Here is a 24,889-nt window from a genome sequence, read left to right as displayed (position 1 = left end):
GCTCAGACACAGTGCTGCAACCCCCCCACGCAGACCCCCGCAGCTCCTCGGGCAGAGGTCTTCACCACTGCCACGTCCTGCCCTTCTCAGGCTGGTTCATGAGCAGACTTGCTGCTCCAGGTCTTGGCACGAACACAGTTTGATGTCAATATGTGGCTTCCCTCAACCTCAGGGGACTCAGAGCCAGGTTCCTTGGCCAATTCTGATGAGCTCTTGCTGCTGTTGCCCACTGGTCCCCTCCCTGCCGATTTGTCCCAGAGCATGTCCTGCTGTGCCAATAGGAGAGCTTGGCTCCAACCATCTGACATGCTGCCATTGCTCCCACAGCCTCCCAGTACTCTGTATGGGGGAAACCCCTTTGGTTTGACCATCCTGGTAAGAGGAGGCACAGATGGCACTTAGGTGTATTGTATCCCACATCCCTCACACACACGCAATTGTAGATGCAACAAGGGTCTAGTCCTCCCAAAACCAAAGAGCCGGATCCCTGCCTGAAGTAAACCATACTGCCTTCAATGAAGACCATGTTAGAAGTTTAGAAGATTCAGGAGGAGGTCAGACATCACCCAGGTCTGTTTGGGCTTACTCCTACTGACACTCACAATGTATTTGTTGAAGCTGCTCTTGGCCAGGAGCAGCATGTTGCCCAGGACAGCGTTGAGGAAGGACGAGGGGAGAGCTGAGGAAAAGCCCCACATCTCAAAGACGGAGTCATTCAAGGTAACCAGGACCTGCAAGCAGCCGAATGGGTGGACCTTATTGCAGACATCTAGAAATCCTCTCAGCTCCGGTTCCAGGCAACTGAAGATCTCACTCAGCAGCCGGGTCGTAGGTTCTTCTAGTCTTAAAAACAAAACAAAACAAGTAAGTAATAAAATGGGGAGGGGCACTGGCCCTGTGGCCAGCTGCAGAGGCAAGCGCAAAGCTAAAGAAAGGATCAAAGCCGCCTATATCTCAGTGGGGCCTGTTTTTGCTTGGGTCATCTTTCAACTTTTCGCCATCTCTGCTCGTGGGAGGGCATTGAAGTGTCCTGTTCTGCCAGCCAAATGAAAAATTTCAGTGTTTTCATGCTGATGTTTTTTGTAAGATTTCTGTTCCGTAGACATGAAACTTTATGACATTGCTCATAAGAAAATAAAACTGCTCAAAACATAGGGTTTTGCATGAAACATAAACCTCGCTTTCTGCTCCACCCTAAAGCAGGGACGCTGTGCTGGGGAGAGGCACAACCAGTAGGTTCTGCTCAGCCTCTCTGCATGCCCAGCTACGATGTCGCCTGGTTTTTTGCTATGCAGGGTGCAAACCTGAGACCACTTAGTAGACATCAGAATGGTCAAGAGTGAATAAAAATGTCTCCATCTGTTGCTCGGGCAGTTCCTGTAGGACACTCTAGACCATGTCCCCATCAGAGCAGCCAGCTGTATCTCATCACCCACGTACTGGCTCCGAGGCTTGGTGCAAGGAGGGTCCTCTGGAGGTGCCGTACTCTCTCCTCCCCTAGTGGCAGATGCCTGCAAGAAAGAATGGGATGGAAATTATGACCTGTTTGCCCTCCCTCAGAGAAGAAAACTTGACATCTGGGTTTCATTTCTGCTGCCTCGTACTGGAGTCCTGTGTTTAACGCTTAGAGATCCAGTGATTTTGCTGGAGCTATCAATTCAATTCTCCTCTGCCACCAGGAGATCTTGAGCTTCCCCGCCACTGCCAGCTGATAGAGGACCAGACCCCAGGAGAGCTCAGGTATCTGATAGAGGTAAGCAGCCACTCCACTGTGCCTGCTGAGGCGTGTATCAAGCTGGAAGGAGGACTGGCTAATGGGACTGGAGAGAACATAGCCCTCACACTTACCTCCAGCACCTGCAGGTTTGCAGGATCCTGGCTTAACTGGAAGAATTTCTCAATGAATTGCTGCTCCGCGGTGCAAAGGGGCTGCAGCTCTCTCAGCACCTGCTCCAACATCTGCTTAGAAACCATCCGACATGTTAGAAAACCCTTCTAGCACATGCTGAGGACACCGGAGTAGATGTCCATGTCCACCTGAAGTGACGTCTAAGCCAGGTCAGCAGCGCAGAACATCTCTGCTTCTCCTCCAGGTACCCAGAACCAGAGGAAGGTCCACAGGATGGGTTGCAGCACTGGCACAGCCCCCCTGGGACATGTGAGCCCTTTGGGAGACCTCAGCTGCTTACCTTGATGACGTTGCCTTTGTCCGGTGTGTCCTCCTGACCTTCTCTGCTCCCAGGGAGACTCCATCGAGACTGCTGCCTGCTCCCCATCGGCTTCTCTAAGCTTTCCTGAAGACCTGCACGGTATGTTGGTAGGTGGTTAGACGTCTCCATCCCACTTGTCCTCTCCAGCTCCTTTGATCATTTTAACAGATTTAAATGTCTCTTTTTATGCCTGATCTTATGTGTGAATTGGCCTTTTCCTGTTGGAGTCAGATATACAGGGCATGCAGGGTTTGTTCTCGTTTTTTTTGCCTGCCTTCTCATCCATCTCTCTCTCTTCTTCATCACCCTTTTTTTATTTCAGCGTCTGTGATGTTTACCCCTGTGCTATTTAGTGCTTAGTACTAACTCTTGAGGACTGGGGAGTGAAAAATCCTAGGTGAAAAGAGCATAAATCGGCAGAAACATTTCAGGAAAGATGTTTCTTGCTTAGTTTTGATGGTAAACAGCCATAAAACAATATCCATACAGGGGAGAGGGTTGGCTTTTTTCAAAAACTAGCCGCCTAAAATGATAAACATTCGCCTGGAAATTAGTATACTTCTGAAACATTAGCAGTTTTTGCCACAGTGTTTTCACTGGGTGCTTGGCTTATGTGGAAAAGTTGAAAAATTTCTTTGAAATGTGCATTGCAAAAACACTATTATACTCACTGAAAGAAACCAGTGGGGAAACATCCATATTATTTCCTAATTAATTCTAAAAGTTGGTATCATTCCATTAACCCCAGAGGCCCGGGGTGAGTCAGGACAGCTCTCCAGTTCCCATGACATCCGAAATAGTCTTATTCGAGCCACTACCTGCAGGGCTTTTACCTTTGGAAAGGATTTGTCAGATGTCCTACGCGCTGTCAGATGTCCTACGCGCTGAGCAGGGATGAGAGATGACAGACAGCCCTGCTCGCAACCTCAGCCTTGCTAAAACCATGGAGAAAATTAATAAGCTGCTTCATAATCTTTTTCCCAGCCTTATGCAATGGGCGATGATAATTTCATTTGCTGGGAAGTGGCAAAACCAGGAAAAAATATCTCCCCATAGCAAGCAGGAAAGAATTTAACGAGCCTGTAAATTTTAGTGTGGAAAAGGGAATGGGAAAATGAGGAGAAAAGACTTAATTATTGGCTCACAATTAATTGTAAACCACTTGGGTTTTGCCTTCTGAACTCTCCCATAACGCTGAAACACGGCAATAAATCACCAGGTGGTATATTTAGAAGCGATCAACATAAATAATCCTTTGTGAGGGCAGGGACTCAACCCTAAAAATTCACTGCCAGGGTAATCAGTAGAAAGAAAGAGGCACGGCGAGCTAGCGCGAGCCTGCGACACTTTAAAGGCGGGATGAGGGATGTTATCAGGCAAGTGTCCTTGCAGCCTGGGCTTTCATCCACGCAGCGGCTCACGCCGGGGAGCACTGAGCGGGTGAAACATCAGGGAAGACCTTGGATGAGGCTCCCGCAGAACTTCATCAAAGCCAAACCTTCCCTGCGAAACAGCCGGAGACCAACCAATTTTGCAGAAAACATTTCAGCAGGGGTCTGCAGAGGTTCCCCGGCAGCTGGGAGAGGCCGTGCTCCCTTTCAGGGCCCATTGCTGCCAGGATCCTTCGGCAAAAGGACCCGTGCGTGCGTTGCCGGGGTGCTGCTGACTCTGCTGAGCCAAGAGGTCACCCTCACCCCCCGAGGGACGTCATGCTCTCCCTCCTGCTTTGTCCCAGGTTCTTCAGGGGCAGGAAGGTGAATCTCAGTTGGTGGCACCCCAAGCTCCAGGGAAGGCACCTTTCTGCAGCTGGCAGAAGCTCCATGGGTACAATTTTCTAAAAATTCCCTCTATTAGTAATGGCACTCTACAGTGATGTGGTTGGTGGCTGTAATTTCAGCATCCTGCTCACCATAATAATGGGCTGAGCATCCCCAACCGAGCCTGGGGCTTCCTACCTGTCCCAGACCTCTTCTCATACCCGGGAGCAAAGCGCGGTACCAGCACACCTCAGCACCGGCAAAACTCATCACATCTCATCCTGGCCACAGGAGCGACACCAGCACCAGGCTGGTGGTTTACAACGGTGCAGCAACGGCCTTGTAGACATCAAGGTGTCCTTCTATTGCTGCAGTGGGTTTCACAGACACTGGATTTTCTCCTGGGATTTTAATTACTCCCATTTTATGGGACTCACATAGGCGTTAGCGACAGACAAAGTTCATTTCCAAAAGGGGATCAGGCAGACTGGCTGCAACACATGCCCTACACTATCTTTTTTTTTAAATTATTTTATTTAACAAGTCCCTTTTCATAAAAGGCTTCTTAAATAGCCATCTCTGCCCCTGCAATGTCCCCCATTTTAATGGCTTTCTGAGACGACCCAGCTGTTCTCTGGGAGGAGACAAAACTTGTGTGTTTTTATTTTCTATCGCCCAGCAGAATTAAGTCCCTTGCTCGGAGCCCATCAATCACTTTGGAAATAGGAACCGGGGCCTCTTTATCCTCTACACAATCTTTGTTATTTCCTTCTGTTTAAATAAAAAGCAATCACCCGTCTTCGGGAAATGGGGCTTGATCACTTTATCTTATAAACCACAGATCGGAGTTTGCATCCCCATCGCTAACTCCCCAGGCTTGCCTGCTGCCAGTACGTTCATTACCTCTTATCAGGAATTCCTATTTTTAAGCGAGAAAGAGCACGTTTCCCCAGGAAACGCCGTGTCCAGGCGCGGAGGAGAGCAGTGTATGAGAGGAACGTTATCCTTTTTTTAGCTGTTAGTTTTACCCGCCGCGGCAGGCGAGGGAAGCCATGTGCCCTCTCTGCTGGGCTGGGTGCAGGAGCTGCCTGGTGAGCCGGTCCCCGCGTGAGTGAGGCATAAAACACCTGGAAGCTGGGAGCAAATTGGTCCTGACCAGAACATCTCATGACAATGACGGCTTTATGGGTGCGCACACCCCTTCTCCTAAGTAGGGTGGGCAGTGGTGGGCATCCACAAGGACGAGCCCCAGCGCCGGCTGCGTAGCAGCTCAGCGATGGCAAAAGCAAGCGAGCCCTGGAGAGACACGTGAACTGGCCGCGTCCTGTCCCAATACACCACTGCCATAATCACACGGGAGAGCTTTCCCCAGGCCCCGCATCTCTGACGAGCTGGAAAGGAGGCACAGGAGCGGTGCTCTGTTCTGCTCGGGGCCCTCCACCGGGGCCATTCCATCCTCACGAGGGGTGGTCACCAGCCCATCCCCGTCTGCTTGGTGTCCTCCCTGGTGTCCAGATGGCAGCAGTGGGGACTGCCAAAGCCTTCAAAGGGTGGATAGCCCAGATCCAACGAGCGATGCACCGAGTGCCCCGGCACTGCTGGGTCCCTGGCAGCTCCAAGGAGGGAGGAGGACATTCCGGGTGGCAACGTGTGTTGTAACAGCCCCATGGGAGAAGTGTCTTCCTTTACAGCTTTTATGAAATGCTATCCTTTTTCAGAAAGTCCATATTTCAGCATTATCCTGGGACTATTATTACCGCCTCACTTTATTTTCCTGTTATCTTCTTGCTAGAGGCCTTCCTGAGTCCTCCAGCGTCAGTGACAGCTTGTAGCAACAAGTACGACAGGTTAATGGCATTACACACAAATAATTTCCTATCATCTCTTTTCAGCATGTCCCTCTGATTTAATTGCCCGTTACCTTGTTTTTAAATTACAAGAGAGTAACAATGTCCTATTGACTTTCCCCATACAACTCAATTTTTCACCCTTTTTATCATGTCACTACTTTTTCTGCTGGAAGTAGCAGGGAGGTTCTGATCCCTGTTTTTCCCTCTCTTGGCCTCATGCTGTGGCAAATCATTCTGGCATGGAAAAATACGTTTCCGATGAAGATTTTTCCTGGAGGTGTTTGCTATCTCCATTTCTAGCAAAATTTCAAAAAGGAACATTTTAATTAAGGATTAGTATCTGAGCTTCTACTGTCTCTTTCTTTCTTCAAAGGGGATACAGTTTTGAAAATGACGAGTAGTGGGGAGAAAAAGCCTGAGTGTTTTTCCTTTTCCCCTCCTCTTCTTTCCAGTGGCAAAAGACGATTTAGGTGAAATTTTCCTTCTTTCTTTTCAGGATCGTGTGCTCCGTTGCAGGTACCGGGACACTGCCAGCACTGCCCATCGTGGTTTGGTCTCGTGGTCCCACGCCATTTTCCCGGTACGTGTGACCGGTGTCTTTCCCAGGGGAGCTGGCACTGGGCAGGAGGAGCTGGGAGGGGTGGTGGGTATGTTGATATGGCCGTGATGCCCACACAAAAACGGGAGCTGAGAAGTGCTTCTGTGTCCTTCTCTTCAGACACAGCCACCAGCATCTGGGCGCTGCCGTCTGCTGCTGTTGGCCCAGCCTGGACTGGGACAGACTGGGGCAGTACTGGGAGTGCGGCGAGAGGGTGGGAGGACCCAGCACTGGGCTCCACTCATGCTTCTCCATGCTGTTCCCCTTCACCTCGGCCAGGCGGGAGCTGCTGCAGCTGCCGTGACGCAGAACAAAGCGATGGCGAGTGCTCCCACCCGGAGGGATGCAGGGCCAGCCCGCAGCCGCAGAGCTTGGGATGTGGAGGAACCTTCTTCTGTCACCTCCAGCAGGGGAAAAGCTGCCAGCAGAGGCACCGTCCTGCTCCCACCCTTGTGCAAGTCGCTGCCAGCACAGGCTCTCTCTGTCCCTGCTTGAGACTCCCTGGGTTCTTCACGGCTCCGCAGAGCAGGGAGGGGGTTAAAGCAAAACACCCCGATATGAGCTCTGCCCTTTATGGCCAGTTCAGAAACGGAGAGAAAGGGGCCCTGGAGGGCTACAGAAGTAGAAATCACGTGCAGTGGCCTGATCCTGCAGCCTGGTGAGCTTCAGGGTAGCTCCCTGCAGCTGCCCACGGCCCAGGCTCCCTAACCATCCCCAGTACCCCGCAAGGATGGCATGGGCTTCACCCCAGAAGGGATGGGCAGATATCAGGGCAGCCGGGTAGGACAGGGGCTATTGCTATGATGGCTGCTGTGGGGCCAGCAGAGCCTCTGCAGGGAGGCAGAGCCCTTCGCCGGGATCCTGCAGCCACCAGACCCATTTCTTCCCCTCGGCTTCGTCCTCCGGCTCCAGGATGTGGACACAAGTGATGAAGTAGGTGCAGAGCTGGAAGGAGCCGCGCTAGCATTCTGATAGACTAAACACACCATGAGAAGTGGTTTTTGACATTCAGGCAGGGCCAGGCTGGCATGGAACTTTCCATTACAGTGCTTTGTTTTGCTGAAGGAAAATGTGACTTCTGCGCAATCAAAAACTTCCAGAGGAGACAGATCAGTTTCTCTTTTTATCTTCAGAAACACCCGGCTGGAATATTTTTGAGTCAGATGCAGCGATTTCTGTTGAAATGATCACCTTGGGACAACACAGCCCCACAGTCAGCTCGCTATGAAATCATTCTGCTCTCACAAATATTGCTATGAATACGCTCGTGTCTGCAGGGACAGGCTTGGCGCCATCTCTTTACAGGGAAAAGAGTGTCTGAGGAGTCTGTCACCAGCTCTGCTTGTAGGAAATAGGGACCAAGCATCAGCCAGGCAGTCCCACGTCCCCCTCTCTTATGGCTCCTCGGGACACGATCCCAGCCACCCGTGCATCATTTCCGAGCCCTGCGAAGGGAAGGTGCACAAAAGCTACAGCTCTGAGAAGCAGCTAAACAAAACTGGATCGTACAGGGAGCCACAGCTCACGCAAACGCCGCCTGGTGTGAGGCAGAGTCAGCTTTGTCACGTACAGACACGCGCAGCTGCAGACCCAGGCCGCGGAGGAGAAAGTAAATTCACGGCACGAAATCTGGGGAAGACGCGCGGGGAAGACACCCACTTGCAACTAAATCACTGCTCAGCAGCCCGAAAGTCATATTCGCAAATCACTCACTTCCTTTTCTTCTTCCTAACAAGGAGGTTTTGGCTTGTTCAAAAAAGGCTTTGATTTCCCGGTCATAGAGTCTGCTGAGGTTCTGGGCATAGACCTGGAAAGACAAGACAGGCACAGAAGTTCCTGGTGTATCTCATCTCTCTCTGAACTGCGCCCATTTCATAGCTTTTTCTGCAGCTGCCCACTTAAAATGAAAGTCAGTAGATGGCAACTGAAGCAGACCTATTGGTTTTGGTGTGTAAGACCTTCGGAAAGGCAAAAACCAGCATGAAAAATAGAAACCAAGCCTCAGTGATATAAAAAGAACCGGCTCGCTCACTTAACAACGTCCCTATTAAGAGAAGAGGCCAAGGACTTTAGGATGCCCCTTCCCTAGAACCTTTTAAATAAAGCAATGTTGAATAAAGTAGATGATGAACCACATTCATTTAATGCTTATCACTCTCATTCAGTAGAGAAGTGGCCAGATGAAAGCAAAAAGACCAAATTTTAGCATTTCAGACCTTTTCCTTCAACACAATGTCCACCACAAAGCCCCAGACTGCTTATTGTCAAGTACAGAGGTCCAACATCCTGTGGCCAAGTTGGCCAGACACTCTCCGAGAAGGGCCAAAAGCTGGAAGCTCGTGGGTGGTAGGGGTGTGGTGAAACCAAGCTCTCACCACGAATTGGCCAGTTTGACTAATCTGTTCCTGGTGGATGGTTTGCAATATTTGCTCAGGATTTCAGCCGTACCTTGGGGAGATCACAGAACAGAACCGGGTTGGCGTTCCTCAGCCAGGCCATGAGCGGGGCGTAGGGTGCCAGTTCCTCATGGTGGAGTCCATGGCTTGGTGCAGAGAGCTTGTCAACAGGCTGACCAAGAGCAGGGACCTGAGTGCTGCCCTAAAGCCACAGAAACGGCAGAAAGAGTCAAATAAAACAGTCTTGAAAAGCTCTGGAAAATAATTGCTTCATAACTGGCCTTGAATTTCCAGTTGTGAACATGTTTTGAGAAGCAAATTTAAAGGGTGAAGCAGAGCACGCGTGATCACTTTGAACTCTAGTTTTAATCCCGTGTCGTGGGAACAATTCTGAGCCCAGAGGAGTGAGCTGGCCCACCAGTAATATATGGGATGCTCCAGCTAAGCACAGCGGTGAGGAGAAGACACAGAAGAAAAGCTCATTGTTCAGGACCATGCTGGAAACTGTCCCTGCTCAGGGATGTGTCCAGCCAAGGTCTGAAATACTCCAAGGATGGAGATCCCCCAGTTCCCTCAGTTCCCTGACAGATACTTCCCTTCCCACAGCCAATGCTTGAAAGTAAATGCTAAAGATTTAAGGATTTAATGCTAAAGATTTGGGAGTCACTCCTTTTCTCTTCATGAAATGAAATCTGGAAGAGTAACGTTTTTTTTTCAGATTTCTCCCCACAGAGATATTTCCACCGCAACTTTTAAACTGCAAGAGGAGCGCTTGAAAATGTTAGTCAAAGGATCAAGGGATTGGCTTTTATCCTGGGATTTTGTGTTACAAACAGATGAACAACACCACCACTCCCGAAGTAAAACAAGAAAATCTAAAGCAAAAATCTTCATGGCCAGAGGATTAATGACCATCACGGGAAGGAACCTGATAGCCTGATGGATGCCGAATTCCGCTGGATTTCTTCTGTGTGCCTGCGAGACAAGCCAGAGGGCTGGGAGGGGAACAGCGGGGTGAAGGCATGGGAAAAGACCTCTTCGGGGAGACACTTTTGGAGAATCCTCTTGCGGTGGCATCCCCTACATTGTTGGTATTATTTTACCAGAATATTCAAATCTCCCAGGATTTTGAGCTGCCGCATGAAGAGCGAAGCCCACCTGCAGCTCGAAGATGGTCGTAATGTGACTGATGAAAGAGTTCTCGAAGTTCTGCTTGAGTGTTTCAAACATGATCAGCTGCTCAGCCACAGACTGCAGTTTCCGGTAACCTGGAGGAAAAAAAGAGAGAATATCGCGGTACGGAGCGGCACGGGCTGTCGTGGCTGCAGACAAACATCACTCAGCACACTGGCAAATAAAACAGGTCTTCAAGGAGCAAGTTCTGGGATAAATGCTACCACCTAAAAGCCAACAAAGGGAGGAGGATTTGCTGTGGTACCAAGCAAATACAGAGAGGGAGTGAGTCTAAATTAAAAGAAAAAATAATTGCAAAGCATCCATGTGTCCAACGATGGCCGAGGGCAAACGCCCAGTCTCTTCACAAGGAAAGCAAGGGGTTTCATGCCAGGATCAAGTCCCTGGACGCCGGCAGGTCTCCAACAACGCCCACAGTGGATGCTGCTACAACGAATTATCTTTTTTCCATGCTCAAGTACAGGCAACTGGGTTGCCCCAAGAGACCACAATTTCCAAACTTGTCTTTCCACCAGTTCCTTTCTGAACTACGAGAGGTGCTGTACACAGATGGCAGACAACGGTGCCTTGTGTCAGGTATCTAGAGGGATTGTATAGATACTTGCCATAAGTTTGCCTCAACTTTAATGTAAACCGGACCAGCCAGTGCCTGGTCCAGAGGGAGGTGCCTGCAGACCTGCTGGGGGAGTGTGGGTGCCTCAGCTCGGCCCTTTGCAATGGATTCGATTTCTCCAGGAACGGAGCAACCCCCCCGCCAGGCATTTTTCTCCACGGATGTTCCGAGGTAACGTTACATTGGCTTTCCCAGCCCTGCTTAACTGTGAGTCTAGGCGAAGCTGCTGAAGACTTTGAAAGCTTCAGCAATATTTCCAGAATAAAATTGACCCTTCAAGCCTGTTTCCCCAGCTCCCAGCTCCGTGTGCGCTGCAGGGAAATAGTGTTTGTAGCTCTGCACCTTACACCCCAGCTCAGCGCTGCTGCCGCCGAGCTTCACAAAGACGTGCCTGCCTTCTATTTCTTTTCCCCTTTGCCCAGGCAGCCTCCAGGGCTGCCCAGCAAGGGTGAGAGCTAACTCCTGGGAACACCTTCAGGGGTTCGGGGGCACCTGCGGAGGCTGGACAGCACAGAATGGTGCTTGGCGAGCAGCACAGGTCATGGATGAGCCGGTGGCTCTGCTGTCTGCAGGCATAAATCTCTGCTCTCTACTCACCGGGCTGGACTTGGATGTTCATGCAGCCAGATAAAGCCTCTGCTGCAGCAATGCAGGCTTTCACTCTGATGGGGCTGGAAAGATCCGCCCGGCTCAAGGCATCACAGTGTTCCCTGCTGAGGTCGAGGCGGGTCTGCAAACAAAGCCAGAAAAGCGCAGGTACAAGCCCGTCCAGCTTCTCATCCTTTCTCACCCCATCCAGAAGGGTGCTGGCTTGAAATAGCCAAGCGCTACCTTCAGGCTGCATGTGTCCATCAAGAGGACCATGCTGCTCTATCCCCACCATAAACAAAGGTCTGCAGAGTAACTACCGCAGCAGTCCCAGAGGAAGCCCTGGCAAACCTCGGTACGAGTTTCCAAAGGACCAGCACCTCTGGGATCACTGCTGGCAGCAAAGCGATGGAGAGGAGAAAGGAAAAGCTAAGGAAACTGCAGCTTGAGCTACTCAGAAATGAAAAGGTCAATGGCGTAGAGGTCACCATAAGCAGTGGAAGGGAGGATTAGCTGTGCTATTACAGCACAGCTCTCGCATTTATGCTATCCTATGTTTGTAAATAATTTCCCATATTCCCAGAGCTCATCAAGAGTCTTTCCACTGGCTGTGCTGTCCCCTGCCCCGGTGTCTCTGTGGCTGTGAGGTACTGCAGAAAAAAATCCTTATTCCACCATGGATGCGGAGAGAGGCTGATATGCACAAAGCACACAGCTGATGGCAGCCACGGACATAAAAGTTAAGTTACTTTCAAGGGCGGGGAAAAAAGAAAAAAAAAAAATAAAGCAAAGGAGAGAAAATGGGGAAACTTCCATCTGTGGAAAGTAGGAAAAGAAACAAGAGATCCCCTGGACAAACAGCGTTTCCAGGACAACAGGGAGTGCCCAGAACGCTTCTCCCATGGTGGATGTGTAGTTTGCCCCAGGACCCACTCCGAGTCCCCAGGGGCTTCTCTTTGTGTCAGGTTATCAGTGCTGAGGGCAGCTGCTTTGACCAGGGGCCGGTGTTGTGTGCTCTGGCTCTAATTGCTCGTTAAGTACTGTGCTTTCGTATTCCTGGGTAATGATTATTGGCTATTGACATGGCAATTACCTACTAATGAGAGCTGGTTTTCCCTAGTACAAAAATATAAACTGAAAGCTACCGCCTGGAGGGATGAAGAAAGCAGCTATCCTCCGTGGCAATTGCTTCTCACAAGAAATCCCACAACTCAGACATAGGGATGCCTGGAAGGCACAAGGTTGGGAGGATCTCAGTGCTCCGGGTGCAAGGGTAAGAGCACTGCCCCACCGGCCTCGGAGGGAGTAAGAAGAAGGTCCCAAAGCTGCTAGTGAAAGGCAGACCACAGCATCCCAAGGGAAAGGCAGCAGAGCTGCGTGAAGGTCCTTGGCGTTACGTTATCTGAGGCTCATCTTGCCCACGGAAAGGACCTTCGGGGACCGCTCTTACAGCCCTGGACCGCAGCGAGGGTACCGCACACCGTGGCTGCTGCTGGTCCACCAGCAGTCCATCCCAGCCATGTGGTTGTCCTTATATTATCAAGGCAACAAAGTCTCTCATTTCCAGGCCAGAAAAGCTCTGTAGCCTTTGCAGCCAGATAACAGTTTTCGGAGCGTTTGGGCTCACTGAAAGTTTTTTTTTCTGACAGATTCAACAGGCTGAAGATTTATGTCTTTGCAAATTCATGTACCGTGAGGAAGAGGATCTCATCCATCAGCCTTGTCTTGTTGGAAACGATGCGATCTAGCAAGGAGTTTTCCTGGTGGATGTGGTCCATCTGCTGCTTCATGCTTCCCAGTAACTCATCACAGATCTCCAAGGTCTCCTCCACTCTGGCCACCTCTGCTAAGGCCTCGTCAATGGAGCTCATCAGCTGTGTCATCTGCTTCTCAGAAGAGATCATGGCTCTAAGGTTGGCCTGTGAAATGGAGAAACAGAGGGTTTCAGCACTGCCGCAGGGACTGATCACCACCCTCTCAGAGTCAAATATCCTGACCTTCACCCTTCCACGTCAAAGCAGAGCCCCTGTCATTATAACAAGCAAGATGCCATTATAATTGCAGCTGTCCTGCATGACTACGTGGTCAATGTCATATCTTTGCACTTGGCTGAACTCTGTATCAGTAACCATCTGCAAGTCGCAGGTGCCAGGGCAGAACAAACCCCTTCCCTGAGCAAGGTGTATGCTCAGACGACTTCCATTTTCCACAGCAAAGAGGTTCCTATGGGGTCGCCGGGCAAATCTGACCATGAGCAGAATACAGCCTTTGGAGAGGGTACTGAGCCCTGCTGGCTTCTGCACCGCGCTTTTCCCTCTGTGCGCTAGGAAAGTCCCAGGTGGACACTGCACGGAGCCTCCAACCCCCAGCCCCCACAACCGGTGAAGCCCCCTGAGGGCCCGGGTGTCCGTCCCACCCTATTTGTAAGGGAACACGTGGTCTTTGAGGCACTGGCCATTTCTTCCTGGCTCTAACGCATTTATGCAGACCGTGGCCATGCCAAGCGCCTGTCGCAGCACGTTTAGCAGAGCTCCGGGCACGGCCACTGCTGCCAGGGTGTCACCCAGCTGAGCTGCTCTGGCAGTGGAATCAATAACCAGTTAAATCATGCATGAGACACGCACGTGTATATGGCTCTAATATGGAAACTGAAGGCACAATTTGCCCAGGGGGATCTCAGGCGTTTGTTTTGACGGGCGGTAGAGACACAACGGCATGCTAATTGCTGCCGACAAGCTCCGCTAGAGATTAACTGCTTCCAAATGTTAATTGTGTCATTTTCAGGGCCTATGTACCACGCGGAATATCAAAGAAAACAATCAATAGGCACGGGCCTGGGAGGCATAAGGCTTCCAGACTGCTATTTTTCTCTCCGTTAATAAAGCTTTTAAAGAAGTTTTTCTTTGCTGATATTTCAATTATCTGAGGTCTTTTTCATTAAATGAAGAAGAACAGAAGGACCCGCACCCCCCAGGACACGCTGTGCTCTGCTCGTCGGTGGGAAACGACAGGAGGGAGAGAAGCAAAGTCTTCTCAACCCAAGTCAGGTTACGGTGGCTCGGACCTACCCCGTGGTCTGAATTAGGAATGTGTCTGAAAGCACAGCAGATGCTGGGCATCCACGGTCACTGTATTAGGGACTTTCTCATCTCCAAGCTCCACCTGCATTGCCATTGGGATGAAGATGAGCCAGCAGCTCCACTCTGGGGGGGGTCCATGCAGGACAAGGTGCTGGAGCAACGTGGAGAAGCCCCTGAAATGTGTGAGAGCCACCCTGCAGCCCACACCAGGACACCAAGGCTTCGGTCTCCTTAAAAAAGCATGGATTGCACTCTCCTGTGACAAAGGTAGTGTTGTTCTGGGAAAGAAAGGACTGCGGGGAATGGCTTCGGATGTAGGCAGATTCACAAGGGGTGTGGAAAGGTCAGAGGGATTCTGTGGAAAAGCAAAGCGCGATGTCACAGCCAGCACAGCAAAGCATCTCTGTCAAAGGCTGGAGGTGAAGCTACCCCAGTGCAAAGTGATGCGGCTTTCCCAGGGAAGGCAGAGGTTTCACTTGGCAGCGGGATTTTGAAGCAGGGCTTGCTAATGCAGGCAGATCTGCACCTTCAAAAGCACCGACGATGCCAAGCCAGTGCTCCTTTTGCCCGTTGCCCAACCACCCTACGCAGTCCAGTGCGAGGGGGCAAACAGCCCCGCTCCCGGACTGCTGCTTTCCAGCCGCACACCGGGGACCCTGCCCGGAGCTTCGCATTTTATTCGAAGTTCCTAAATTACAGCCATAAACCTCCTGCAAGCCTGTCACCGCCGCGCCTCCGGATTGTCTGATTAGGGCTTAACAGACCCAGGGGGGTTTGCCTGGAGCAAAGCATCCCCGGTGCCAGCGGCAGGATGGAAAGGGCTCTCCGGAGAACCGCCGCTCGCTCGCTCACTCGGGTGAGGGTAATAACTCTCCCGCTGGAAGCGGCACAAAGCTGCCGGGAGCTGCCTGCCTTTCAGCGGGTGCTGGGATGCTGCGAGGACGCAGGAATACCAATGTAAAAATCAGAGCTCGCCGCCTCCCGCACGCCCCAGCCATGCCTTCCTTCCCTCCGAAGCGGATAAGCGCGTCCTTGCTGTCGGTGCGGTGCTCCGCGATCCCCAGAAGAGACGGGTTAGCGGAGGGCGATTAGTTTTGTTAAGAGGAGGACAAGGTGTTATCGCCAGGGCGTGGGGAAAAAAATGTTTAAATATATGCATGTGCTAGTCTAACTTGCTGGTATTAATAACACTTAATGTCATAGATTAAACCTTAGAAATAGAAACATCTCATCAATTAATTTGTGTTAGCAGTAAGTGACATTTACTCATTAGAAGGCATTAAAACAATGTATTCGACGGCGCCTTTCCCCTCAAAGAACTTAATAGAGATGTATTAGTTGCTCTCCCAGGGTATTTTACAGCTGGGAAACAGTTGCAAAGTGCCTATGGGACTTGCTGAGAGCAGAGCAGACCTCAGGAGTTTGGTCTTCCAGATTAACTACTAAATTTCCAAGTGTAATAAGTCATATATAAATACAAATTGGAAATACAGCGAATACTGGAGCTAAAGGAGGCTGGATTTAGGGTTTGTGGTTCCTCATATGTTGTAGGATATTTCCTTTGCTTATTTTTTTCCCTTTGTTCTTCAGTTACCTACCCACAAAGCCCTAGCACCAGATATACTAGCATAAAACAAATGCTCGAAGCAGCTATCTCATTATTTTGCTCCAGCTCTCAGAGAAAAAAGTTATCCTCTGCAGAAAGGCAATAAAATACAGCAACTCTAATCAAGTAAATAAAGCTCACTAGTCTGAAAATAATGTGCGCCTTATTCATTGGCCCTTTCTACTACCGTTTGTCATTTACTTTTTATCTCCTTCTAGCTCTGTTTCATTTTTTCCCCTCTTTTCTTTCTCCCTGGCTGCCGCTTTTCCTTCTGTAGGGATCGTTGTTGGCCCTTTCCTTTTCTTCCAGGCATCCCTGTCTGCCAGACCACCCTTTCTGCTCTTCATCACCCCCTGCTTTTCACACACGCTTTCATCCTCCCCCTCCCTACTCAGCAGCCTTTATCCTTCCTACCCCGCCTTTCCCTGCTCTCCCCTTCCCAAGGTAACTAAAGCACTCAAGTTAAAAAAAAAAAACCAAACAAAAAAAACAAACCCAAAACAACAGACTGAAATAACAGGAATTTTTGATGTATCTGTGATAGCCCTCGTGGCAACCTGGCAGGACCGGTCCCTGTTGCTTCTGCATGTCCTGCGTGTGGATGGTGGTGCCGGCCCAGGTGCTCCATGGGCTGCAGACCTGGCTGTGGACCCGGCAGGAGCCTGGGGAGCTCTCGGTGCCCCGAGGTGCCTGGCAGGCCAACCCTCCCCGTGGGACACCCCCCCAGGGAGGGGAAGACGCACAGCGTGGGCATCGTCACCACGTTTTCCCCTTGGGACAGTTCCTATAAATCATTTCCAGACGTGGTTAAGGCTGTGGGACTGCTCAAGGTGGCTGCTGCCCGCTGACCCGGCTGGAGGCAGGGCTCGTAGAGCAGTAAGGGCCAGAGGCAATGCCCCAACACAAATGTATTCTGCACCGGTGGCTACAGAAATGATGGTCCTAATTCACACTGCGTGGGACACAGAGACCTTCTGCGCAAAGTGAAGGAGATCCCGGAGCTCCCCAGTCTCACCCACCTCCCTCAGCCAGCCCCAGAGCTCCCCACTTCACTTTGCCCCCAGTTAGACCCTTACCCATCCCTGCGCTGTCCCCAGGAATCATAATCCCTCACAGCTGCATGTCCACGGGCTCCACATCCTTCCCTGCCGCCGGGCCTGTGCCACTGTTCTGTTTTACTCCTCTGCAAAACTGAGGGTGGGCTTCATCGGTTGGTCCCCACACGCATCGGAGGCACACCACGCAAGCCACCATCTAAGGGCGGTTAAGCTCAGCGGAGACAGACATTTGGTGCCTGGCTGCCGGTAGAGCATACAGTGGGACAAACCCTGACCCTCCAGAAGGGAGCAGCAGTGTCCTCCTGACGTGCACCATGCCTTTTGAGCTGAAGTAGCACAACACCGAGATGATTTTCTCTCAGGCCAAGTGCCCACCGTGAACGAAAGAGCTGCCGATGCCCAGAGATTCCACTCAGGCACCTTCTTTTTGGTTGAGTCACAGCCCGTGGCCCCCTTACCTCATCCAGCACATAGAGGTCGTTGCTCAGCTGCTCTGCAAAGGCCACAGAGTTGTTCACAAGGGGCTCGTACTCCTCCATCAGCTTCAACACATCGGCAGCTTCCTTTGGTGTCATCTCCTGGTACACACTGAGCTCCTCCTGGCTCTCAGTCTCCACAGTGTCCTTCCTGTCTTCTTGGGGTCTTTGTCTCCCTGCATGGACAGGAAGAGACGCAGAGGTGGGCAAAGCCTTCTCGTTATGTCATATTAGCTAATATTAGCCCAGGGGACCCACTGAGTCCAAGTGACAGGAGTCCAGTGGTCTCAGTCTGCTGGTGGGTCAGAATGGAGCAAAGAAAGATGTGGATGGGATAAAGGGTCGGCTTTGTAAGAGGGACAAAATGGACTTTTGAAACTTAATTTGAGCTCGGGTTGTGTTTTTACTTGCTCACCTCTCTAGGATTGCGTGTTGGGGCAGGTTGATGTGTTTGTTATACAAAGCTGAGACAAATTTCAGAGACGAACAGGCTTCTTCTGATCAAATATACTGATAATCATGTGTTGTAGAGTAAAATATATTTTTATATCCGTATATATATCTGTATTTCTTGATATAGTGCTGGGGAATGTTCCCAGGCAGGCAGCCAGTCTCCCCTGGCCTGACATTACCAACACTTTACTGCTCACCCCCCCAACCCAGAGTGCAGATAGCATCTCTGCAGATAAGATAAACTGTCCATCTATTTTTCTTCCCAGCCGAGCACTGTGTCTCCATGGCAAGGGTCGGTGGATAAATCAGACGGCTGTGCCTCCAGATACACAAAACACGGATCCTCCTGCTTCCCTCTCGCTGGTGCCCACCTCGGCATCTCCCGTCATCCGCATTCACTCTTTGAAATTTATTCCCCTCCCGCCCCCGAAAGCAATGATAGTGATGATGCAAAACACCCAAACCACGCTGAGTGTGACAAGGAAACTAATTACCTTCCGCTGCACAGGAGGGGACATTCACAAACGTGACCGAGCTGGCGAGGAATCGGTGGTTCAGCTTCCACAAGCATCTGATAAAGGTTTTCTTCTCATCAAAGCTGCTAGCCGTCCACTTGTAAACCTTATCGAAGTGCAGATCAAAATCCAGGCTTGCCTAGATGTCGAGGGTTAATTAGCACATCAATTAGATGCCACTCCACGCAGCACAGGTTTGCAGCACGCTTTAACGGCCGGCGCTGATGTTGTGAAACCACCTTGTGCACCGGGAGGAAAAACACCTCCTGGTTGCAGGAGGGAGGGAAACTCACCTCTGCGCGGCTGTTTCAAGCTTTGGGGTCTTCGGTGGCCCCAGAAGCCCCATGGAGACTAGCACAGGGCTCAGATGTTGGAGGAGAGAGCTCTGTCTGCAGGGGCAGCTCAGCCCCTTCAAGCAGGGGGATGATCCTGACATCTCCCTGACACCACCTGGCAAAGCACCAGCTGGACGTGTTGAAGGTGACCCCAGGGAGACCGGTGCTACCAGCCACACCATGCCAATGACTGGACTGGTTTTGGTGGAGCTGCACAGGTACAGTCAGACTCAGATATAAAAAATGGCTAAAACGGGCTATCGTCCCCACCACCCCCACACCACCTGATGGGATGGACACCGCCTGTTCCATGCCCAGGGTTAAATGCTGTCAGAAGTTTGATTTGAAGTCTCTCAATCAATGAATTCCCTGACAGGCTCTGCATTTCCAGGCTGACAGCAGGCAATTCCTCTAGTTAACTGCAAATCCTCCTTCGTGTTTCTCTCCTGCGGATATAGACATCTTTCCCTGGACTTCTGCTGCTACCTCCGAGCAACTGGGTAAGATTCCAGTGGTGTGTTCATGCCACTTGGCAAATAATCATGGGCATGATAAAAGCACTGAAAATAAAAGGATGTAAAGCAATTCTGACCCTAGAAGTGGACACTGGGACGCTCGTACTGGGTCAGGCTAAGCAATCGACCAGTGCCAGTGTCCTGATCCAGCACGCTGATCTCTTTTCAGATTACATAAACCCCTCACCTTTTACTGCAGGTTGTGGGAGCTGATGAGAATGCTGATGAATTTTGACAGTGGCCAGTGGCAGACGCTTGGGAGAAAAGGCAATCAAAGGGCAAGTCCAGAGTTATATTGCCTTCCGGATCCCCTGCCAGCCTCCAGCAGCCTGTCACCCAGCAGCTCGCTGAGCCAGAGGTTGTATCCCCAGCCCGGTGTTTAACAGCCCTTGAAGGACCTACTGTCCCTGATTTCCTCTGATGGCTTTTTGAACTTATTCATAGCGTTGACATCTACAGCATCCCATGGCAATAAGCTCTGCAGCGTGATGATGTGCTGAATGAGAAAGCTCGAATCAACCGGAGTTAGGGATTCAGGGTAAGCCCAGCACCCACCCGGCCCCCCACGGCAGATATTCCCCTCTGCAATCCCCATCCAACCTGAGATCCCAAACCTCTCCTCACTCCAGAACTGGGGACACCCAGAGAAAACCCAGAAACAGGCTTCCACAAGCGCGGTCCTGAGTTCCCCCCAGCAGCACCGTGGTATCACACATCTTCACTCGGCATCTGCTGGCGCCCCATTTCCTGGCAGGGGAAGGTCACCCAAGATAACAGGAGCATGGACTGGAAAAGGAGCACCCTTGGCATTTCCCCAGGTTGTTTCCACCCGTATAAGTGTCAATATCTCTGCATCTATCTATGCCCGAGGATGTAGTCTCGTGGAGGGGGAACTCCAGCCACAGGAGACTTAGTATTTGCCACTAAGGGGTATACAGGTGGAGAGGATAAGGGAGGTGGCAGGACTAGGAACATCCCACAGAAAGAAACTCCTTCCTGCACCATCTCATTAGCTCTGCGGCACAGCCTGACCTCATCTTCTGGAGAGCTTAGAAGCCGCACTTCTAATTATTGATGCTAATCATCGTAACAGGCACAGAGTTTATGAGGATTGATGCAGTCCTGCGACGCTTTAAGCTTTGTTTTCTAAACACCTCGAAGCAATACATCACGCCCCCGCGTTGCTTTGCAGGCTCGGCAGCAGCCCCTGCGACGGCGCGGCGTGGTGATGGCTGGGGGAGGAATTTGCAATGCTCCTGGTTTATAGCGCGCCTTACGAGGAGCTATTAAAGCAGGGAGGCATCCGTTAATCGCTTCATAAATATTAATACTGTTTTGGTCAAGGGAGCTGTAGGTTTAAGCACCGCTGGACTCGCAGTGTCAGGACTTTGCTGGTGCCAGAGGGCTTCCCAGCACAACGGAGCAGACCTGACGACCAAAGCCCTTGCTGCGTGTACTGAACGTCGACCCATGAGCTGGGGTTTGGCTGTAGTCGATACTACCTGCTAAGAAACAGAGAGGAGCTCTTGTTTCGATTGCCATGGACCTGCCAAGCCATGCAACAGGGAGGCACTGTGCTGACGTGAGCACTGGGCTGCACTGGGGAGCTTGCCTCTGTGGTGGGACCCTGAGAGATGTCAACACGTCCTGGCCTCAGCCTTCTGCTTCAGCCCGGGGAGCTTGTGCAGCAGCTTCACCTGGTGAGCAGATCCCATTTTTGGAATGGTACGGACAATACTGGCTGCCTGCGTTCAAGAAAGATCAATTCAGCCTGGAAGAGGCAAGGAAGAGGGGATGATAAAGGGAAGAGAGAAGTCAACGCAGAAGAGGACACTAATGGGTCAGTTTGCTCAGCCTGCCAGAAGGAAGGTTAATAGGGCAGGTGACTGCCGTCTACAAATACTTCTGCAAAGGAAAAGAGCTGTCTAACCTAAAGGACAGCCATGGCACAAGCGCAAACAGGGATGACGTGGGCAGGAACACAGGCTGGGAGGGTTAAGAAGGCTTTAGCCATTGGGACAACCGAGTTCGCCATTTGCCTCCCAGTAGGAGGGGGTTCAAAAATATGCCAACACCTCAAGATAGAGTATGACCAGTTTTTCTCATTGGGATGGTAAATGAGAGAGACGGGACTGGAAATCCTGGAGGTATTTTGTAATCCTAATTCCTCAGGAACTAAAGCAGTTTAGAAGACTTTGTGGAGCCAGGCTCATCTGCTAGAGGAAAGCTCAGGCAGGATGAAAGCATGCGTTCCCCTTGTGCGTGGGAAAATGTAAGACAATGAGATATCAGTTCAGTTCTACCCATAGGATCAAGCTGCTCTGCAAAGCTGCAAACGTGATTTTTCCTTTCAGACACGCTGTGCAGATGTACTTTATTTGTCCTGGATGTAGAACTGGAAAGCTGTTCTTTTTCTCATTTATTTCTGTGCTTGTGAAAACCCAGGCACCTTGCCAAAGCCCCTGGAACATTCACATTAATAAAAAAACTAATTACAACAACTTTAATGACACTCTGCCAGCCCCAGCAGCAGAACGGGAATATCTTGTCCATGCTTTCTTTCCCAAAAACCTTAACATCACCCTAAAAGCACAGACTCACACTGACTCCGGCTCTCTATAGTCCTCCTTTCAGTAAATGCCTCTGTTTAATCTCTAAATACCCTACGCAAATGTCTGTCAAGAAGCTTTGTCAACGTGGATCGACAGATGGGCCTGACAGTGTGTTCTGCAAATGCTGGAGACCTGACAAGGGCAGTGCTTTGCCGTCCATCTCTCCGGCCTCTGAGGGATGCTGCAAAGAGCGTCAGGAGGTTCCTCTGCCTGAGGGATAAGGGGAGTTTGCCCACTGATCTTGATGGAAGCTGTGCCCATGCAGCGGTCACCCGCTCACTGCTCACCCTGGTCAGGTGTTTGGCCAGCCTGACGTTTCCTAACTTAGAGAGGGATGTCTCAGGAGGGAGGAAATCATTCCAGCTCAGCATCCTGGGCACAGGGAAATGAGAAGTCCAAAAGCACTGATGGAGGATGGAGGAACCATCAAGGGAGGGCCCTCCGTTCACCATACTGTAGGAAACAGCTCTGCGGGAAGGCGGAGGGCTTTTAAATTTTTTTAATGATGGTTGTTTCCTCAAAATTAGCATCATTCAGGCTGGTTCAGTCCTATGTTAGAAATCACTGCTCTTCCCACCATCTAAACACAAGGGCTGAGCTCCAGAGGACCCAAATCCCCTTATGGATCCTGGCCTGTGTCTCTCTAGATTCGTATTCATCTCTCTCCCCCATCACCAGTTCTGCCCTTTGCCACCGAAGGAAAATCAGTCCTACCTGATTGAGAGTCTTGCCGTCTACCAGCTTCAGCTCTGCTAAAGGCCACCTGTAGGCCACCTTGTACTGCTCCCCTCGCTCTACCTTGACCTTCACCAGAAACGGCTGCATCGGCCTAAAAGTGTCCACTGAGGGTGAGGGACAGGAAAAAAAAAAAACAAACAAAAAACCCACAGTATTATTTTTAGCCCAGTACACAACAGTTCAGTGTGAGTGGTCAGGTACAGATGGACACACAGACACTGGTTTTGCATTGTGGCTGTATGGAGAGACACTACTCGGTTTCCACCGGTTTTTCTTTTCATTCAGTATTTAGATATGGAAAGTGCGCTCTGGGGTCTAATCCAGTGTACTTTGAAGTCTATGGAAGGATTCCCAGTAATTTCAATGAGTTTTAAACCAGGCCATTGTGCTCTACACAAGACACAAGTAATATTTCAGCAAGACCCAAATGTGATGGGAATGGGGCACCCTCGTGCAATAGGATTTACGGTCGTTACGTGCCATATTGCTGGCCCTACCCCCAACAGGGTTCAAAAGCACTGCATCGTCTGACCAATACCCACACTAATACATTCCACCAAAAATCACTTCCAGTGCCAATTAGCTTACAGGCACCTCTTGGTTCGTCTGGGAGGTGCCCACTGTACATCATTCATGCGATTATAATCCAGATCTCCCATATGAGGTAGATACCTCCAGAAAGCTGGCATGGAGGCTTCCAGGGGTAACTCCTGTAATTTAGATGCTACTTTTAGGGTGGCTACAACATCCCTTGGAGACATTCTTCCTGGCCTCCCCTGACTACAGAGCCAGTTGGAGCACATCTTTTAGGTCAAACACTATGGCTCAGGCTGTCAGAAATTCATCCTTCGGTAGGTGACTATGCTGTCTAGAAGCCCATTGGCAAGAAAGTCTCTTCCCAGTAAGTTTGTCAAAAAAATCTATACTAACAATTTCTCAGGGGTGCTGGAGCAACTGGAAAAGCATAGACCAAAGGAGATGGAAAATTTCCCAAAGCATTTGCACCTTTGCATCCTAATCAGATAGTTGCGGGCTCCTGAAGTGTCTTGGTACTGTTAACACCTTCACCAAAACTATGGAGAGACACAACGAGGCTGTAACGCTGTGTTGTGTTAGAATGGGTTGTTGCTGACCTCTAATGACAGATTTGATGCAAATGGTAAACAAAAAAAATAATATCTTAGATTGGTGGAGGGAGCAATCCTGCAGACCCCAGCTCCCTCTAACCAGCTAAAGATCATCCGACATTCGAGAGGGAACTTGTGCTTTTGTTGCCAGTTCTTGACATGCTACACTGACATGGCACGGCTCCTGTCTTTGGATTAAGATTTCTTTCATTTAATCTTAAAATACAGCATACCAATTCGTGGTCATATCTCTTCTCCCAGATCAGGAAAAGAGCCATCAGAGACCAAATTCTCTGACTGGACCTGCAAGAAACCTCACTGGGTTTGAAACTCAACCTGTCTCCCAGTCCCCCAGGGTTCTCACCCACAACACAGAGAATGGACATCTTCTTCTTCTTCCCCGTCTTCCAGACACGAACGGTTTCCAGCAGCCTCTTTTTCTGCGGGTTGAACACATCTTTTTCCAGCGAGCTCCAAAGAGAAGCCATGGTGATGCCCGAACAGGGCAGCAAGTGGGAGCTGCGTGTGCCTCCCACTGACGTTCGTGGTCACCGCAGGCTGCACAGCACCTCCTGTGGAACACAAACAGGCTGTGGAGAAGCTGGGCATGGACCTGTTGGAGCGGGGCTGGAGGAGGCCTCGGAGCTGCTGGGAGGGCTGGAGCCCCTCTGCTGTGGGGACAGGCTGAGAGAGCTGGGGGGGTTCAGCCTGGAGAAGAGAAGGCTCCGCGGAGACCTTCCAGCCCCTGCCAGTCCCTAAAGGGGCTCCAGAAAAGCTGGGGAGGGACTCTGGAGCAGGGAGGGGAGCCATGGGACGAGGGGGAAGGGGTTTACACTGGAAGAGGGGAGATTTATATTAGATATTGGGAAGAAATTCTTTACTGTGAGGGTGGTGAGCTGCTCCTCTTTCTTTATCAGCTGACCACTCTGGGATACACCACTGTCTCCTCGGTCCCCTAAAATACTCGTTTTTGGAGAAATAGCAGGTGAGGAGAAGCCTTAGGCCACCACTGCTTCCCCTTCTGTCCCCAGTTCCCCTCCCATGGATCCCCCTCTGCTCTCCTGTAGCCATGCAGACCAGGGCAGAGGCTCCCCAGGAAGGGCTGGATTGCCTTCCCGAACCCCCTGCCTCGGTCCCTGGGCCTTGAACCCACGGCCAGCAGAGGGAA

The 24,889-nt window shown here is 50.8% G+C and overlaps 1 protein-coding gene across 1 annotated transcript in view; it reads right to left on the bottom strand.

Moving 5' to 3' along the window:
* LOC141748334 (exocyst complex component 1-like) overlaps positions 1 to 24,213 on the bottom strand; it is a 29,062-nt gene extending 4,849 nt beyond the window's left edge. Inside the window, exons 1-13 of the mRNA XM_074600244.1 lie at positions 24,086 to 24,213; positions 22,571 to 22,698; positions 18,374 to 18,533; positions 17,409 to 17,602; positions 12,898 to 13,125; positions 11,216 to 11,348; positions 9,970 to 10,079; positions 8,864 to 9,013; positions 8,129 to 8,222; positions 2,190 to 2,302; positions 1,849 to 1,959; positions 1,441 to 1,511; positions 603 to 843 (exon numbers count right to left, since the gene is read on the bottom strand). Coding sequence (XP_074456345.1) covers positions 603 to 843; positions 1,441 to 1,511; positions 1,849 to 1,959; positions 2,190 to 2,302; positions 8,129 to 8,222; positions 8,864 to 9,013; positions 9,970 to 10,079; positions 11,216 to 11,348; positions 12,898 to 13,125; positions 17,409 to 17,602; positions 18,374 to 18,533; positions 22,571 to 22,698; positions 24,086 to 24,209 — 1,857 coding nt within the window. The 5' untranslated portion in view covers positions 24,210 to 24,213. The remainder of the gene's footprint in view (positions 1 to 602; positions 844 to 1,440; positions 1,512 to 1,848; positions 1,960 to 2,189; positions 2,303 to 8,128; positions 8,223 to 8,863; positions 9,014 to 9,969; positions 10,080 to 11,215; positions 11,349 to 12,897; positions 13,126 to 17,408; positions 17,603 to 18,373; positions 18,534 to 22,570; positions 22,699 to 24,085) is intronic.
* Positions 24,214 to 24,889: the final 676 nt, after the last annotated feature.

The sequence above is a fragment of the Larus michahellis genome, chromosome 9 (assembly GCF_964199755.1).
Source record: "Larus michahellis chromosome 9, bLarMic1.1, whole genome shotgun sequence".
In the NCBI taxonomy this organism is placed as follows: domain Eukaryota; kingdom Metazoa; phylum Chordata; class Aves; order Charadriiformes; family Laridae; genus Larus; species Larus michahellis.
Note: the sequence above shows the minus strand (reverse complement) of the source record. Positions and strands in the feature narration are given on the sequence as shown.